This window comes from Erpetoichthys calabaricus, chromosome 14 (genome assembly GCF_900747795.2).
Source record: "Erpetoichthys calabaricus chromosome 14, fErpCal1.3, whole genome shotgun sequence".
Taxonomy (NCBI): domain Eukaryota; kingdom Metazoa; phylum Chordata; class Cladistia; order Polypteriformes; family Polypteridae; genus Erpetoichthys; species Erpetoichthys calabaricus.
Window position 1 is genome coordinate 30,991,698 of NC_041407.2, and position 17,548 is coordinate 31,009,245.

At 43.6% G+C, this 17,548-nt stretch overlaps 1 protein-coding gene across 3 annotated transcripts in view; it reads right to left on the minus strand.

The window, feature by feature from the left end:
- Positions 1-17,548, minus strand: part of tmc6b (transmembrane channel-like 6b) — a 132,411-nt gene that overhangs the window by 15,703 nt on the left and 99,160 nt on the right. For all 3 annotated transcript variants that reach the window (XM_028819176.2, XM_051936238.1, XM_028819177.2), the window contains exon 18: positions 14,122-14,298. In XM_028819176.2, coding sequence (XP_028675009.2) covers positions 14,122-14,298 — 177 coding nt within the window. The remainder of the gene's footprint in view (positions 1-14,121; positions 14,299-17,548) is intronic.

The window sequence follows — 17,548 nt, forward strand, 5'->3', positions numbered from 1 at the left end:
ATGCGAAGACTAGGCATTACAACCTTAGGAAGCAAAACCCATGAGACGGTGACTTTTGCACGTCATGCCCTACTTACAAACAATTTAAAACAAGTTCACGGACATTTAACCTAGCAGTTTTTGGAATGCTTTTGGCAGACACACTTCAGGTGCTTCCAGCTCTTAAAACAATGACAAGCAGAACATGCAGCTCGCCAGCTGCAGCAAGCCAGCAAATGATCAGAGTGCTTCTGCTTAGCGTGCGTTCAGCCCTCAACCCCCCCCCCCCCACACCCCCTTCAGAATGTTAGTGGCAAAGACATGAAGTGGCAAAAGCACAGCTGCTGTACAGGCTTTTAAATGATTGACGCAAAGCGCAACAAGCAGAACACACAGCTGGCCAGCAACAGCAAGACAGCAGCTGAACCGATTGCATCTTTTTAGCATGCGTTCAGACTCCCCCTTCACAACGCGAGCAGCGTTCTAAGTCCCACGAGAAGGAGATTTAACCACACCCGGGGCAGGAAATAAATGACAAATATTGTTTTTACAAAAGTTTTAAAGTAAAATGAAAATAATGCATATGTAACAATTCCCATGAAAATAACTCTTTAAATTGTTTACCCGGTAAACCAAACCCGGGGTGGGTGAGCGAAGTGAGCAGGGGGCGGAGCCCCTTAGTAATAATAATAATAATAATAATAATAAATCTGCGATATAGTGGGGGCGTGATAGCTGAACCGCGATATAGAGGGGGATTACTGTATTAACATTCGCCTGGAAAACTTATATAAGCAAAACACAACACATGAATGCCTTACACACCATCAAGCAATGTCATAATTGAGTGCTAAGAAATAAAGTACTGTGTGAAATAAAATCTAAATCAGTAATAAAGTGGTAACAATACAGCAGAAAAATGACATGGAACAGCATAAAATTAACCAAACATCCACATCGTACATAAGGAACATAAAAGCTGTTTCAACTGACTCCCAAAGACCTGTCCTTTAGTGTAGCAACATGGGGAGCACCTATAGCAACACAAGGTTAAAAATGATAAGATGCTACAAGCATCCCAAATATAATTGCTTCAATATGATAGTGTTGGTGACACAACAAAAGAATGGCAAATCCAAAATTCAACCATGGAAAAAAAAATATGTTCAGCATGTAGCAAAGTGTTTAAACATGATTATATGTATACAGTATAGTTGGTGGATCTTTTCCAAAAATCAGCACTCTGCATTGATAAGTGAATTTATAATATTCATCCTCGTGTTGTTGTGGGGCATTAATTGGTGTTGCACCCCAAGCGCTGTTTGTGTCTGCTTCTTCAGTGAGGGCGTAAGACAACTATGTGAGTGCTGATGTAGTAATGCTTTCCATGCTCTTTCTCTCTTGACTTTTTAAAATTTTGATTTACTCAGAGTACTTCAACTTTTTTGTATGCAAAACATAACATTACTATCAATTGCATTTTGTTTAATTTATGTGCAGTTACCTTATAGTTAAAATCATTACAGCATTTGGAAGGTTCACGCACATGGCAATATATTAGGGTAGCATTCTGTATATGTAAATTAGTCAAGGACTGTTTAGAATAGAGAATGAGGGAACAAGGAGTTTAGGACAGGTCAGGTTTAATTATTCACAAGAAGGGATGAACAGTAGTGCAATAACAAATATGCATAGTATGTTAATTTCTAGACCAAAGTTAAAATGCCAAAATAAAATAAGTAAAATAAAAAAATAAAATAAAAAAGACAGTTGGAGTTGTATGTAGCTGAGCATAATTAATGTGGTACCTTATCAAATGCTTTTTGAATGTCAAAAAAAATAGAATCATTGGCTCCATTCTCATTTTGGTTTCTTATAGAATTCCAGCATGTTAGTAAAACACAACCTCCCTCTTTTGAACTCATGCTGACTGTTCAATAATACTCTTGTTCTTGCCATGTGTTGCTCGAACTTTTCCTTAATTCTTTAAATTAATTTACTGCATTAAGCCTACTGACCTACAGTTGCTTGGATCTGTCCAACCACCTGTTTATATAATAGGATATTTGCCATTTTCCAGTTCTTCAGAATTTCCACACTGCACAGTGACTTTCCTAAAAATGTGTCAAGGGTTTATATATGTACTCGCTAACCTCTGTAAGAACTTGAGGATATATAATATCTGGTCCTGGTGATTTGTTTGATTTCAGCCTACTCTACAATTTTCAAATCACTCATTAGCTCCTTATTAGTTCCTTTTAGAGCTGGGAGGTTATCTATTTCGTCACATGTGGGGATCTCAGAAAAATGCGAATTTAGAGAATCTGAATCCTAGAGAATATCACTGTCTATATTTTGTAATTCCCCTTTACTATTTCCTCATGCACTTCACCTCCTCCTTGACTAGTTTTTCTTTTTTTTTTACTACTAAAATAATGAAAGAATTTCTTTGTGTCATCTTTCGGGTTATCTGCTATATTCCTCTCTAACTACCTTTTAGTTTCCCTAATATTCTTCTTAATGATTGCCGTCATGACCTTTACGATTCCAATTTTAGTTATTAGTTTTATATGGCTTAGAAGTCTTTTTTTCCCTTTACAGCTTCTTTTTCAATTTTTTGTTAACCCACTGATGAGTTTTTTTTTTATTTCGTACTATTTACAAATTTTGGTGTGTACCTGCCCTGCATTATATACAAGTCATTTTTAAACATGTTCCACTGCTTCTCGACTGTCTCCACAATTAAAAGATTAATGCAGTCCACCCTTCCCACATCTGCTCAAATTTTGCCCTTCTACAGTTAAACTTAACAGTTTTAGACTTTCCACCTGTGCTCTTCCAAAACACTGAGATCTGTATTATATTATGCTCACTTGATCCTAGTGGTTCAATCACCTCTACACTCTCATTTCTATCCTGCGTATTACAAACTAGACAGGCTTCCCTCAACTTTGGTGCTTTAACATTCTGTGTTAAAAAACAGCCACTGATTATGTCTGAAATCCCCTGCTCTTGTGCTCTGCTATTTCCAAGGTAAGCCTAGTTAATATTTGGAGCTAATATTCTTTCCCTAATGCTTCTCAGATGAAACCAGATGTTCTCACTAACATGCTGCTCATCGTCCAATTGAAGAGGACTTGCCTTTTAACCCTTCTAATCTCCTCAATCTCATTTAGACTGGTGCATGGCAGATGTAGAACTTTGGAGAAGACTACCTTGCCAGTTCTGCTCCTCAGCATGTCACCAAACTCTTTAAATTCAGATTACAGAACTCTGGTCAAGCGACTATCACCCCTCTAAGGGCGTTCTCCCACCTGTGCACTAAGAAGGAAACATGCTCTCTGTCTCTGGAGCAAACCAGCACTTCAACCCACCTAATGACTGAGTCCCCAACTATTATTACCTCTCTCTTTCTGGGAAATAGTTTTAAGGTGGCTCGTTGGGGCTCCTCACACCTGCCTACCACCTCAGAATCTTCAGAGGCACCATCTATCTCCACAAGGACCTGAAAATGGTTTGACACTTCAATTCTGGGGTTAATGTTCCTGGATAGTGTGCACCCTTTACCTTGCACCTTGTGACCCACGTGTTCCTACCAGCCTGGTCTGAATTGTCCAGATCTAAACACTAGGGTGGCGAGTCACTTGCGTACTCATGAGTCTATAGCTGCATGTGGATGCTGCCATCGCTATACTTTGTATATAAAAGCCAGATAAAATTTTATTTACCTATTTACCTTGAATTATTTACTTCTCTTCCTACAACGTAAAGTCACAAGTAGACTGCAGAGCTTCCCATGTACATATACAAAGTACAACGAAGGCAAAAGTGCAATGTGCATTCTTTCTTCAATGTAGAACCCTTGTCATTATCTGAGTTCACCTCTGTTATAGAATGTCTTTATGTGAAAACAGCAGTGTCAGATCTTTGGGGAGCATGGACGCGACAGAATAAAACTGAATTTAAAAAAAAAAAAAAACAAAAATAACCTTTACAAGTTTCATACATTTACACTGGCTGTTACAGACTCAAATCAAATGTATATTTTTATTCTAAAATAGTAAGAATAAGAGCAGCTCACATTCTCAAAACAGAGTTGTCCGGGGTCGAACCCATGAAGTTTTGATTACCAGTCAACAGCTGATACCGTTGTGCCACCGAAGCGGTCGTATCAAAGGGGTGTCAATGTCGCACCCTAACGCGGGTTCTTTTTCTGCAGTTATATTCTTGAATAGAAGCACACTTGTTCTGTTATATTTGTACCTTTTGTGGAAGTGTTTACTTGATATTTGGACTTTAGGCTTCACACATTATACACTTCATGTCTACATTTTGTCAATTATTTCTAAAACATGAAAAATGTTTTAAGGGATTTAAGGTGGGACAGATTTACGAGTTTTTTTCGTAGGCTTTGGTAATTCTAGTGTTAAGGGGAGAGAAGGTGTAAAATATCTGTAATAGTTCTCAGTGTTACCATTTAAGTTAAATCCTTTAATTTTAAGAAAAAAAAGGCAGTTATACTAATCCTAAATTAAATTTTAATAATGAAGCCAGTGCAATTCAAGTCCTGTTGGATTTTGAACTTTTTAGATGATGACTTATAGGAGCCAGTTGTCTATGAGGGCTACATCTGCAGGAGATACCAGCTGAACCAGCACCTTGAGTTCAGGGTTGCTGAACTGGACGAAGAGATGCTTGGCCTGTGTTGTAGTAGAGAATTGGCGGACCTGGCACAGGTGTCCTTTAGTGAGATAGTGTGCACCCCTTAGGTGGCACGGGAGGAGATTCCAGACCAGACAGGTAGAAATAGATAAGTCACAATCACAAAGGCACAAGGTAAAGGGTGCACACTGTCCGGGGGCATCAACCCCAGAATTTGAAGTGTTAAACCATTATCAGGTCCTTGCAGAGCTAGATGGTGTCTCTGATGATTATGAAGAGCCCCAAAAAGCCACCTCAAAACCAGTTCCCAGAAAGAGAGAGGTAGTGATAGTTGGGGACTCAATCATTAGGGGGACTGAAGCGCAGGTGTGTTCCAGAGATAGAATCTTGCATGGTGTGTTGCACAAGTGGGGGGCCTCCCTGGAAAAGTGAATAGGCTCTTGGCCAGAGCAGGGGTGGATCCAAATGTCATTGTCCATGTTGGAATAAATGACATACATAAGGGTAGTCTTGTCAGTTCTGCGATCCAAATTCAAAGAGGTCAGGCTGAGAAGCAGAACTGACAAGGTAGTCTTCTCTGAAGTTCTGCCTGTACCACGTGCCAGTCCAGGTAAGATTGATAAGATTACAAGGCTTAATGCATGTCTCAAATCTTGGTGCAGGGTAGAAGGGTATAGGTTTATGGGGCATTGGGACCTGTTCCGCCATGACAGGTTACATTTGCACCGGAGGGGCACCAATGTATTGGGGAGGCATATAAGTAGGCTAGTCAAGGATTGCTTAAACTAGGGAATGGGGGGGCAGGGAGTTTAGGACAGGCCAGGTTTAGATCTACACATGGAGGAACAAACAACGGTGTAGAAAAAAAAAAAATACACAGTAATGTAAATTCTAACTCAACATTTAAATGAAGAAGGAGTAACACATTAAAAATAGTTTGCCTTAATGTTAGAAGTATTGAAAATAAGGTAAGTGAGTTGGAGCTGTATGTAGCAGAGCATAATTATGATATTATAGCAATAACGGAAACCTGGCTAAATAACAAAGATGGGTATGCGTGTAATATAGAAGGATACACATTTTTTAGGAAGGACAGACAGAACAGACAAGGAGGTGGGGTTGCTGTTTATGTCAAACAGAATTTAAAAGTCCTCTTCAGTTAGACAATGAGCCCCATCTTAGTGAGGACATGTGGCTTTGCCTGGAAAACATTAGGGAAAGAGGTCTTATTTTAGGAGTGTGTTATAGACCACCCAATTCAGACAGTAATTTCAACACACATATTTTTAGTAACATCAAAAAGGCAAGTTTACAGGGAGATATTATAGTCATGGAGGACTTGAATTACCCAAATATTAACTGGGATAACCTTGCAGATGGAGGAGCACTTGAGTTTTCAGAAGTAATCAGTGATTGTTTTTAACACAGTATGTTAAAGCACCAACATGGGGTGAAACTTGTCTAGATTTAGTATTTTGTAATAATCAAGATAGACTTGAGGGTGTAGAGTTGATTGAATCACTAGGGTCAAGTGACAATAATATAACACAATTCTCAGTATTTTGTAAGAATGCAGATGCGACAAAGTCTAAGGTGGATAGACTGGGATAAGCTTTTAAGTGTGGAGACAGTCGAGGAGCAGCGGAACAGGTTTTAAAATGTTTTACTTGTAATACCGGACAGATACATACCTACATTTGGAATTAATAGGAAATTTTAAAAAAATTTAAAAAAAAATCCACAGTAGATTAATAAAGATTTTAAAAATAAGCTGCAAAGGAAAAAACTGCTTTATACGGCATACTGTATAAGACTAATGACTACAAAGTGAATGACAGAGCGTATGAGAACATGACGGCAACCACTAAGAAGGATATCAGGGAGGCTAAAAGACAGTTGGAGAGGAATATAGCAGATAAGGCTAAAAAAGACCCTAAGAGATTATTTCAGTATTTTAGTAGTAAAAGAACAGTCAAGGAGGAGGTGAAGTGCTTCAATAGTAAATATAAATAGTAAAGGGGAATTAAAAGATACAGACAGTGAAGTAGCAGATGCCCTAAACTTGCATTTTTCGCAGGTCTTCACAAGTGAGGAAGTGGATAACCTCCCAGAGGTAAACGGGCCTACTAAGGATGTACTGAGGGATTTGGAAATTGTACAGGGAGAAGTACTGCTCAGATTAAATAGGCTGAAATCAAACAAATCACCAGAACCAGATTATATTTACCCACAAGTTCTTAAGGAGGTTAACGAGTACATATATAAACCCTTGTGACATATTTTAGGAAGTCACTGCACACTGGAGAGAGTCTGAAGGACTGGAAAATGGAAAATATCATCCCATTATATAAAAAGGGTGACAGGGCAGATCCAAGCAACTATAGGCCAGTAAGCTTAACATTCATCACAGGAAAATTAATGGAAGGAATTATTAAGGACAAGATTGAGCAACACTTGGCAAGAACAAGAGTTTAGACAGTTCTTTCTTCCACAGCTCCATCAGAACTCTCCAGGATGCGGTCGATGATAGACTTCTTAGGTATAAAACCAGACTGCTCCAGTCACTGAGCAAATGATCACGGATCCTATTCAGGACGACCTTAGCAAGGACCTTACCCGGCACAGAGAGCAGTGTTATTCCCCTGTAGTCGCCGCAATCCAGGCAATCACCCTTAACTTTCCAGATAGGGCCAACAAGTCCCATTTTCCAGTCAGTTGGGATGATGCCAGTCTCCCAAATGGAAGCAAAGATTGCTTGCAATGCCAGGAGGACAGCCTTACCACCAGCCTGGAGAAGTTCACCCCAGATACCACAGATCCCTGCAGCATTCCCTCCCCTCAGCTGGTTCACCACCTGTGCAATCTCAGTGAGATTGGGTGGTTCATGGCTAATTGGAGGATCAGCCTCAAGAACCATGGGCCCAGAGATTTCCAACGTTCTAGCTGGAGGATCAGTTTTAAACAGCTGCTCAAAGTAGCCAGCCCAGCAGGTCACAACTGCAGTGTCATCTGCAAGGACCTTTCAATCAGCCGCACTGACTGCAACTCTCCGAGGAACAGATTTGGATGTGCGTAATGCTTTGATTCCTCTGTAAGCAGGATGTGGGTCGCTAGACCACAGATGGTGTGTCATTTGCTCACTGATTCCTCTAACAAACACCTCCTTATCTGACCAAGAGACCCTCGCAGCCGTCCTTCTCAGTTCCCAGTACAGACCAGAGTTGCCATCAAGCCGTGAGCTATGACTTCTCTCGATTATATCCAGGGTGCCCTTCCAAGATGAAACACGTCCTTCTGGGAGCACCGGTAACACCAACACAACCCTCAGCAACGTTTTTTTTTTTTTTTTTGTTCTTTATTTCGTCTTATACGATTTCTCGTATTAGAAATTTGTTAGTTTTCGCATACCCCTTGGGGTCAGAGCGCAGGGTCAGCCATTGTACAGCGCCCCTGGAGCAATTACAGGTTAAGGGTATTGCTCAAGGGCCCAGCAGAGTAGGATCTCTTTTGGCAGTGACGGGGATTCGAACCGGCAACCTTCTGGATGCCAGCGCAGATCCTTAGCCTCAGAGCCACCACTCCACCCCAGGGTCCACCACTCCACGTTCTGGGTCTTGTCACAAAAGATCTCCCAAATCACATCAGGATCGGCAGTTGTACCCAGATCTACAAGTTCCTCACACAAACTGCATGCAAACTCATTATAAACAGCCTGATCTAGAAGTCTGGCCAAGACCAGCCTCATTTTCCTAGTAGGTGGTAGCCTACTGGACCTAAGCTGGATCTTCTGAGTAACAACAACATGTCTGTGGTCAGAATTCACAAACTGGGCACTTCTGTAGACCCTGCAGTTCTGCAAGAGCCTCCAGGGTCTGCCCACGGGGATGTGATCAATCTCCTTCACCGCACCACCAGCATTGGAGTACCAAGTCCAACGATGTGGCTCAGGGCGCTGGAACAAGAATCCAGCAATTCGCAGCCCCTTACCATTGGCAAAGTCAAGGGACATGGAGCCACTTTCACCACAGTCACTAGACCCATGGGGACCAAGACAATTCTCATAGCCAGCCCTGTCAGTGCCAGTGGTTGCATTGAAGTCATCCATGACCAAAGGAGTGTCCCCTCGCGGGCACCCATCAAGCTCAGAGCGAAGTTGCAAATAAAATGTCTCCCTCACCGAGACATCACTCACTGCGGTCGGAGCATACACCAAGACAACAGACAAAGCACCCAGTGAGTGCCGTAATCTGAGTCTCGTAATATGCTTGTTGAAAGAAGTGACATCAGACACCATCAGAAGGAGCCGATCTGCTACAACAACAGCTATTCCCCAAGTATGACAGCCATCAGAGTAACCAGACCAATAAAAGGTGTACCTACCTACAGAAATCAGGCCAGTCCCAGGTCTGTGCACCTAAGGGAATGCCACCACTGAAATACTGAGTTCATGCAACTCCTCCGACAGCATAGGAAGATGATCATCATGCCAGAGAGACAAGAGGTTCCATGCTCCTACCCGGATGGGCTGCCTCAAATTGGGACCAAGTGTTGCCATGCAGTGGGTGATGCCTCAGCACCACACCAGTTCTGATTCCCAACAGGCCTGACCCCACTGGCTCTCCAACGGTTTAGAGTCTTCCGGAGATGGGGCTCCCAAAGGCTTTCAGCCATCCCCTTCATGTTACGAGCAGCCTTCCTATGGGTGGCTGCAGCACAGCTATACCCGCGGAGAGCAAAAAGGAGTCCTTTCTGTCATCTCATAGCTGTGTGAAGTTTTTTTTTTTTTTTTGCCAATCCTGCCACCAACCTCCATGATTTTCCCTGCAAGTTGGAGGACCACTTGCAGGGCCGGATGCAGCTTAACGTCATACCCAGGACTTTGAGGTCACTGTATTAGAACTGAACCATAACATTACGTTGCAGTCAATCTGGCATTGTCATATCTCAGTCAGGGTTTCTCCCCTCTCTAGGGTTCAAATTCTGTGTTATGCCTCTTTTGTTCATTTTTGATTCTTTTCATGTTATGCATACCTTTCTTTTTATTTTTTTCTATTTGTATAAGCTGCCTTTGTATTGCTCCATAGGTTTTCTGGGTGGTCCCCAAATAGGCAAGGCTACCTGCCAATCATCACCAGGGACTATTCTCTACCCTATATATCTGGAGGGTCTTCCCACTGTGAATGAGCTTTGGAGTGGTGAGTTATTACATTTTGGTGGATTCTTTGACCTATTGGTCTGTTTTTTTTAAATATTCTTAGTATTTTGCATTGGGACTCTATTTGATTTTGGATTTGCCTTTAACAGGCATTGTACGCCTTTTGTGCTCTTCGCCACTTCTAAGTGTAACAGAGCATTTTTCTTGTAAAGAATACATATTTTTATACACAAAGATTTTTGCTTGTCCTTGTTGCTAGCAGGGTTTGATGGTTTCTCCCTTTAGTGGGCATTTAGTGGGCATCTCTATGATGTAAAGAAACTCAAATTATCAAAGACCCAATTTAAGTTCCACTGTTTGTGTTACTTTGTGTGGTAAAATGCTTGAGAAATGACCGAGACTTTACCTGTAACCTTTTTACCTTGAACAAACTGAGGACCTTCATTAACATGATTTGGGACTGAACTTCAATGTTTAGTTTTTGGTCTGGTGTGTCTAAATTTCATGCATCCAGCCACCAGCTTCTATGTGCACCTGGACTATTACACTTTCCCACCTTGCTAAAATGTGAGACGGCACTTAACTTGCAAGTCTGTACTTCTGTGTGTGCGATAACAGGGTTTTTCTTCCAGCCTCCATCCACCTGAGCACCCTGATTGTTACATTATATTTCTTCATAGTCCTATATCCCTCTTGAAACTCCATGTAAGGATTATCTGTGCTTCTGCTACAAAAGTTACTGGTCAACAAAAAGAGATTTAAAATGGGAGAATACCAAAATACTTTAAATGATTTAAAAATAAACCTCAGAGGAAACAACTCTTTAAGTCTGAAACTAGATAAACATCTTCAAATTTCATGAGAAAAATAAATACCTATGAAATGTTGAGTATTAAATAAAAACAAAAACCTCGAACCGCCACCCCTCCTCAAACTGCCACCTTATCGTGGTGGAGGGGTTTGCGTGTCCCAGTGATCCTAGGAGCTCTGTTGTCCGGGGCTTTATGCCCCTGGTAGGGCCACCCAAGGCAAACTGGTCCTAGGTGAGGGATGAGACAAAGTGCGGTTCAACATAACCTCCTATGACGAATAAAAAAATTGGACGGCGTTTTCCCTCGCCCGGACGCGGGTCACCGGGGCCCCACTCTGGAGCCAGGCCTGGAGGTGGGGCTCGATGGCGAGCGCCTGGTGGCCGGGCTTGCACCCATGGGGCTCGGCCGGGCACAGCCCGAAGAGGCAACGTGGGTCCCCCTTCCCATGGGCTCACCACCTATGGGAGGGGCCAAGGAGGTCGGGTGCAGTGTGAGTTGGGTGGTGGCCGAAGGCGGGGATCTTGGTGGTCCGATCCTCGGCTACAGAAGCTGGCTCTTGGGACGTGGAATGACACCTCTCTGAAGGGGAAGGAGCCTGAGCTTGTGCGCAAGGTTGAGAGGTTCCGGCTAGATATAGTCAGGCTCACCTCGACGCACAGCTTGGACTCTGGAACCAATCTCCTTGAGAGGGGCTGGACTCTCTACCACTCTGGAGTTGCCCCCAGTGAGAGGCACCGAGCGGGTGTGGGCATACTTATTGCCCCCCGACTTGGAGCCTGTACATTGGGGTTTACCCCGGTGGACAAGAGGGTAGCCTCCCTCCGCCTTCGGGTGGGGGGACGGGTCCTAACTGTTGTTTTTGCGTATGCACCGAACAGCAGTTCGGAGTACCCACACTTTTTGGAGTCCCTGGAAGGGGTGCTAGAGGGCATACCTTCTGGGGACTCCCTCGTACTGCTGGGAGACTTCAATGCTCACGTGGGCAATGACAGTGAGACCTGGAAGGGCGTGATTGGGAGGAATGGCCCCCCCCGATCTGAACCCAAGTGGTGTTTTGTTATTGGACTTCTGTGCTCGTCACGGATTGTCCATAACGAACACCATGTTCAAGCATAGGGGTGTTCATATGTGCACTTGGCACCAGGACACCCTAGGCCTCAGTTCGATGATCGACTTTGTGGTCGTGTCGTCGGACTTGCGGCCACATGTCTTGGACACTCGGGCGAAGAGAGGGGCGGAGCTATCAACTGATCACAACCTGGTGGTGAGTTGGCTTCAATGGTGGGGGAGGATGCCGGTCAGGCCTTGTAGGCCTAAACGTGTTGTGAGGGTCTGCTGGGAATGTCTGGCAGAGCCCCCTGTCAGAAGTAGCTTCAACTCCCACCTCCGGCAGAACTTCGACCATGTCCAGAGGGAGGTGGGGGACATTGAGTCCGAATTGGCCATGTTCCGTGCCTCTATTGTTGAGGCGGCTGACCAGAGCTGTGGCCATAAGGTGGTCGGTGCCTGTTGTGGTGGCAATCCCCGAACCCGTTGGTGGACATCGGCGGTGAGGGATGCCATCAAGCTGAAGAAGTCCTACAGGACACTTTTGTCCTGTGGGACTCTGGAGGCAGGTGATAGGTACCGGCAAGCCAAGCGGAATGCGGCTTTGGTGGTTGCTGAGGCAAAAACTCGGGCATGGGAGGAGTTTGGGGAGGCCATGGAGAATGACTTTTGGACGGCTTCGAGGAGATTCTGGTCCACCGTCCGGCGTCTCAGGAGGGGGAAGCAGTGCAGTGTCAACACTGTATATGGTGGGGATGATGCGCTGCTGACCTCGACTCGGGACGTTGTGGGTCAGTGGGGGGAATACTTCGAAGACCTCCTCAATCCCACTAACATGCCTTCCAATGAGGAAGCAGAGCCTGGGGACTCGGAGGTGGGCTACCCCATCTCTGGGACTGAGGTCACCGAGGTGGTCAAAAAACTCCTTGGTGGCAGGGCCCCGGGGGTGGATGAGATACACCCGGAGTTCCTCAAGGCTCTGGATGTTGTAGGGCTGTCTTGGTTGACACGTCTCTGCAACATCGCATGGACATCAGGGACAGTGCCTCTGGATTGGCAGACCGGGGTGGTGGTCCCCCTCTTTAAGAAGGGGGATCGGAGGGTGTGTTCCAACTACAGAGGGATCACACTCCTCAGCCTCCCTGGAAAAGTCTATTCAGGGGTCCTGGAGAGGAGGGTCCGTCAGATAGTCGAACCTCGGATTCAGGAGGAACAGTGTGGTTTTCGTCCTGGTCGAGGAACAATGGACCAGCTCTACACCCTTAGCAGAGTCCTGGAGGGTGCATGGGAGTTCGCCCAACCAGTCTACATGTGTTTTGTGGACTTGGAACAGGCGTTCGACCGTGTCCCTCGGGGAATCCTGTGGGGGGTGCTCTGGGAGTATGAGATACCGGACCCCCTGATAAGGGCTGTTCGGTCCCTGTACAACCGGTGTCAGAGCTTGGTCCGCATTGCCGGCAGTAAGTCGAACCCGTTTCCAGTGAGAGTTGGACTCCGCCAGGGCTGCCCTTTGTCACCGAATCTGTTCATAACTTTTATGGACAGAATTGCTAGGCGCAGCCAGGGTGTTGAGGGGGTCCGGTTTGGTGGACTTAGGATTGGGTCACTGCTTTTTGCAGATGATGTTGTCCTGTTTGCTTCATCAGGCAGTGATCTTCAGCTCTCTCTGGATCGGTTCGCAGCTGAGTGTGAAGCGGCTGGGATGGGAATCAGCACCTCCAAATCCGAGACCATGGTCCTCAGCCAGAAAAGGGTGGAGTGCCCTCTCAGGGTTGGGAGCGAGATCCTGCCTCAAGTGGAGGAGTTCAAGTATCTTGGGGTCTTGTTCACGAGTGAGGGAAGAATGGAGTGTGAGATCGACAGGCGGATCGGTGCGGCGTCCACAGTGATGCGGGCTCTGCATCAGTCTGTCGTGGTGAAAAAGGAGCTGAGCCGTAAGACAAAGCTCTCAATTTACCAGTTGATCTATGTTCCTACCCTCACCTATGGTCATGAGCTATGGGTAGTGACCGAAAGAACAAGATCGCGAATACAAGCGGCTGAAATGAGTTTCCTCCGCAGGGTGTCTGGGCTCTCCCTTAAAGATAGGGTGAGAAGTTCAGTCATCTGGGAGGGGCTCAGAGTAGAGCCGCTGCTCCTCCGCATCGAGAGGAGTCAGATGAGGTGGCTCGGGCATCTGATCAGGATGCCTCCTGGACGCCTCCCTGGTGAGGTGTTCCGGGCACGTCCAACCGGGAGGAGGTCCCGGGGAAGACCCAGGACACGCTGGAGGGACTATGTCTCCCGGCTGGCATGGGAACGCCTTGGAATTCTCCCGGAAGAGCTAGAAGAAGTGGCCGGGGAGAGGGAAGTCTGGGTATCTCTGCTCAAGCTGCTGCCCCCGCGACCCAACTTCGGATAAGTGGAAGAGAATGGATGGATGGATGAAAAAATTATAATCTGTGGCTTACACTAAATGTGACTTACAAGAGTATTCCAGCTATGAAAAATAGGAAGAATGGATTTTCCACCATGTACGTGTGAATCCAGGTGAACCAGGCCAAATTGGCATTTTCAGTCTCCAGCTTGCGCATCCAGATTTTTCCCGATTCAAAGATTGTGTTCAGACTCCGGAAAGGCCCGCAGATATTTGATGGCCTAATTCTGTGATGAGAAAAATAAAAACAAATGTTTGAAAATATTCAGTCTACCATTATTTAACTTATCACTTTAAAGAAGTGAAAAACTACTTTATATAAATGTATTGACAATAATTAGCAAAACTCTTTTATACAGTATATACACCTTTTTTCAGATCAGAACAGTGATTGATGCATTAAATACTGTACACATTATTTACTTTTGTATCTGGCACCATTGTCAACATTAACTCTGGGAACTGTTCTTAACTGAAGGTGAACTGATTACACCTGTTTGAGTTGATAGTTCAATAGACTCTTCTGCTGATGAAGTACTCTAGAAAATATGCAATTTTTATGAAGGTTTAGTCATTTTTGCAATACGACTCTCAATACCTTTGTTAATAAAAAAAATCCTGATTAGTATGTACATATTTTATTGGTAACTGATAAACCAGTGTTGTTAACACGCTACCATCATATAGACACTATAAAGTTTCTTACTTGTAAACTCAATTTGTCACCTTTCAGAAGGGATGCACATATTTACTGCTGTATATTGTGTATGTATGTATGTATGTATATACTGAAGTGTGTGTGTGTATGCTCTTTTCCCTTAGGCCAATACTGGGCAGCAGACCTTTTCACCCTTCCAACTACTCCATCCCCAAGTCTTATAATGGACCCCGCAGGTTTGGACCAACCCCAACCCCTTCCAAGCCTAGGCTAGGCCCCACACCATAAACTGCCCCTCCACCATCATTTACAGTCGTCCCCTACTCCCCTATCTACCCACATACATGGAGCTTACACTGGCTCTACAACTTTGCTGCTCTGTAAGGCCTACAGCGGGCCATGCATTTTTGCCACCCTTTTTCAAGGGTCTACAATGGGCCCTGCACTTTTGGCCTTTCTCTTAGGCCTAAACCAGGCCTAACCACTCATTGTCACATCATTCCAGCAACATACAACAAAACAGAAGAAGATCCATGCTTGTTTAAAAAAAAAAAAAAAAAAATCACAAAGTAACATGGCAGTCCAGAAAAATACACAAAACATGAAACATTCCAAGCAGTAACAGGGGCCCCTCACGGGGATCTAAGGCAAAGCAGATGTGCTCTTGAATCATTAAGCAATGGTATTAAATGTAACAATAATAAAATGGTAGGAGACCAGTAGGGTCAAATTTGCAAACTCAGCATCATCAGTAGCTTTGCCACAGAATGCTTCAATGTAAATCTCCACTGAATTGTCAAAAAAGAATAAAAGTCAAAAGATAATAATAAAAATGATAACTAACCGAACTGAGGGAAACTTGCAGTATGTTGTCCCATATTATATCTTTCATAACTGAGTAATTCCCTCTGCAAATGAAATATTACAACACAAACTAGAAACAGTAGACACAAACTTCCAGCCTGGGCAAGCAGATACAAAATGTCACTGAACATGTGTAAACAATGTTCTTTTACTCAATCCACCTAAACTTAACCGGACAGTCAAAGCAAATATATATAGAGTGATAAAATAAAGCAAAAACATGAAAGATCAAGAGTTGGGGGGATGCCCAGTATAATGTTGGTGGAATCTTGTTTCAGATTTTGACTGAAGTCACAGTCAAAGATGCATAAAACAGACATTGACCATCACAATATTGCTTTGTGGTGCTTTTATGGGTACATGGCAGGAAATACAATGAACAGCAGGAATGGCCATAGTGCTGTAACTGACGCTCCCTCACAATGTAGGTAATGTGCCTCATTTGGGATTCCGTGAGCAACTGCTCATTCGACACAAAGTCAAACCAGCGGTACCCAAGGATTCTCCAAAGAGACACCGGTACTGTGAATTGATCTAATACAGAAAGATTTTAAGGTTGAAATCATCAGATATAAAAATTACCAACTCTAAATCATGAAACCTCTAACCAGAGGCGAATGGCTCAAATTTTGGGGAGTTTTCACACTGTTCATTTCTTCTCAACCTCTCTCTCTCTCTCTCTCAGTTGGACCAGTTTTTTCAAACTCTGCTGCAATTTCTTGAAAGTTCAGTTCGTTTGGGTATATGTGAACATGCCAGTCTCATGCTGATACGAACCAAAACAAGCCTACTGAGACCCTTTGTAAGGGGTGGTCCTGGTGTGGTACCAAGAGAACCCTGGAGTGGTTCATATGAGGTCTTAATGTGATTCAAAACATGACCCATTTAACTACATGAAACAATGTGCATTATGCGTGACATTTTGGACGCTCTGGTAGTCATGCTGAGCGTCTGCTATCAGTAAATGGGGAATCTCATTAATAGCACAATGGGTCAAATATTAACATGGAACAGTTAAAACAAAAAGGTTAAAAAGAAACGGGTACAAACATAACAATTTATATAAAATGACTTGCACAATTACTCACTCAATTACAGCAGCAACTGATTCAGTCTCATAGCCTTGTGCATATATGTTAAGGCAGCAACTGACTACTTTTATTTATTTTATATATAATAATAATAATAATTCATCACATTTATATATAATACATATATATGTCTTATGCTTCTCCCACACCTTTGTAACCTTTAAACCTTTATCAAAACATGTGTACAGTTGCTTTTTCTGTTTTGTACAATGCAACACAAAAGGAAATGAGTGCTCATGTTTGATCGATATTTGTTCAGTACAACTTGTTTAGGACCGTCCATGCCCAAGTCATTCAACAGTGATGGAACTTGTGATTCAGTCCCAACTCTGCGTTTGGAACGTGTGCAGCTTTGTGTTTATACTTCCAAAACGACTTTTCACATTACGGTGCTCCCAGGTGCCATCTGATGGTAAAAAGTGTGCAAAATCAATGAAAGAATTTAAGGGTGTTTGCAACTTTGAGGCTGCTGGCACAACACAACAGACCATACTAAAAGTTACTGCACCATCACAGGGTGAACATAAATACACCATGACTAATTTAACATCACCACTTCACTTAACCTGCTTATCTTTAGAAAGGAGGAGGAAACCTCTTCAGGTATGGAAAGTACACACAAACTTGGGACATGAACTGACATAGTAAACTTAGTTAGGGTTGGAGAAGTGAAAATAATAATGACGATGACAAAAGAATGAATGAAAATTATCAATGGTGAGCATAACTGAAACAGCTGAGATCAGTTTTATTTGATCTAGAAAATCTAAATACAGGTTAGTAACTATGGGTGGCAGAGCTTTCAGTGTGATAGCCCCTAAAATTTGGAATGCTCTTCCTCTCAGCCTTCGCGAGGAAAAATCT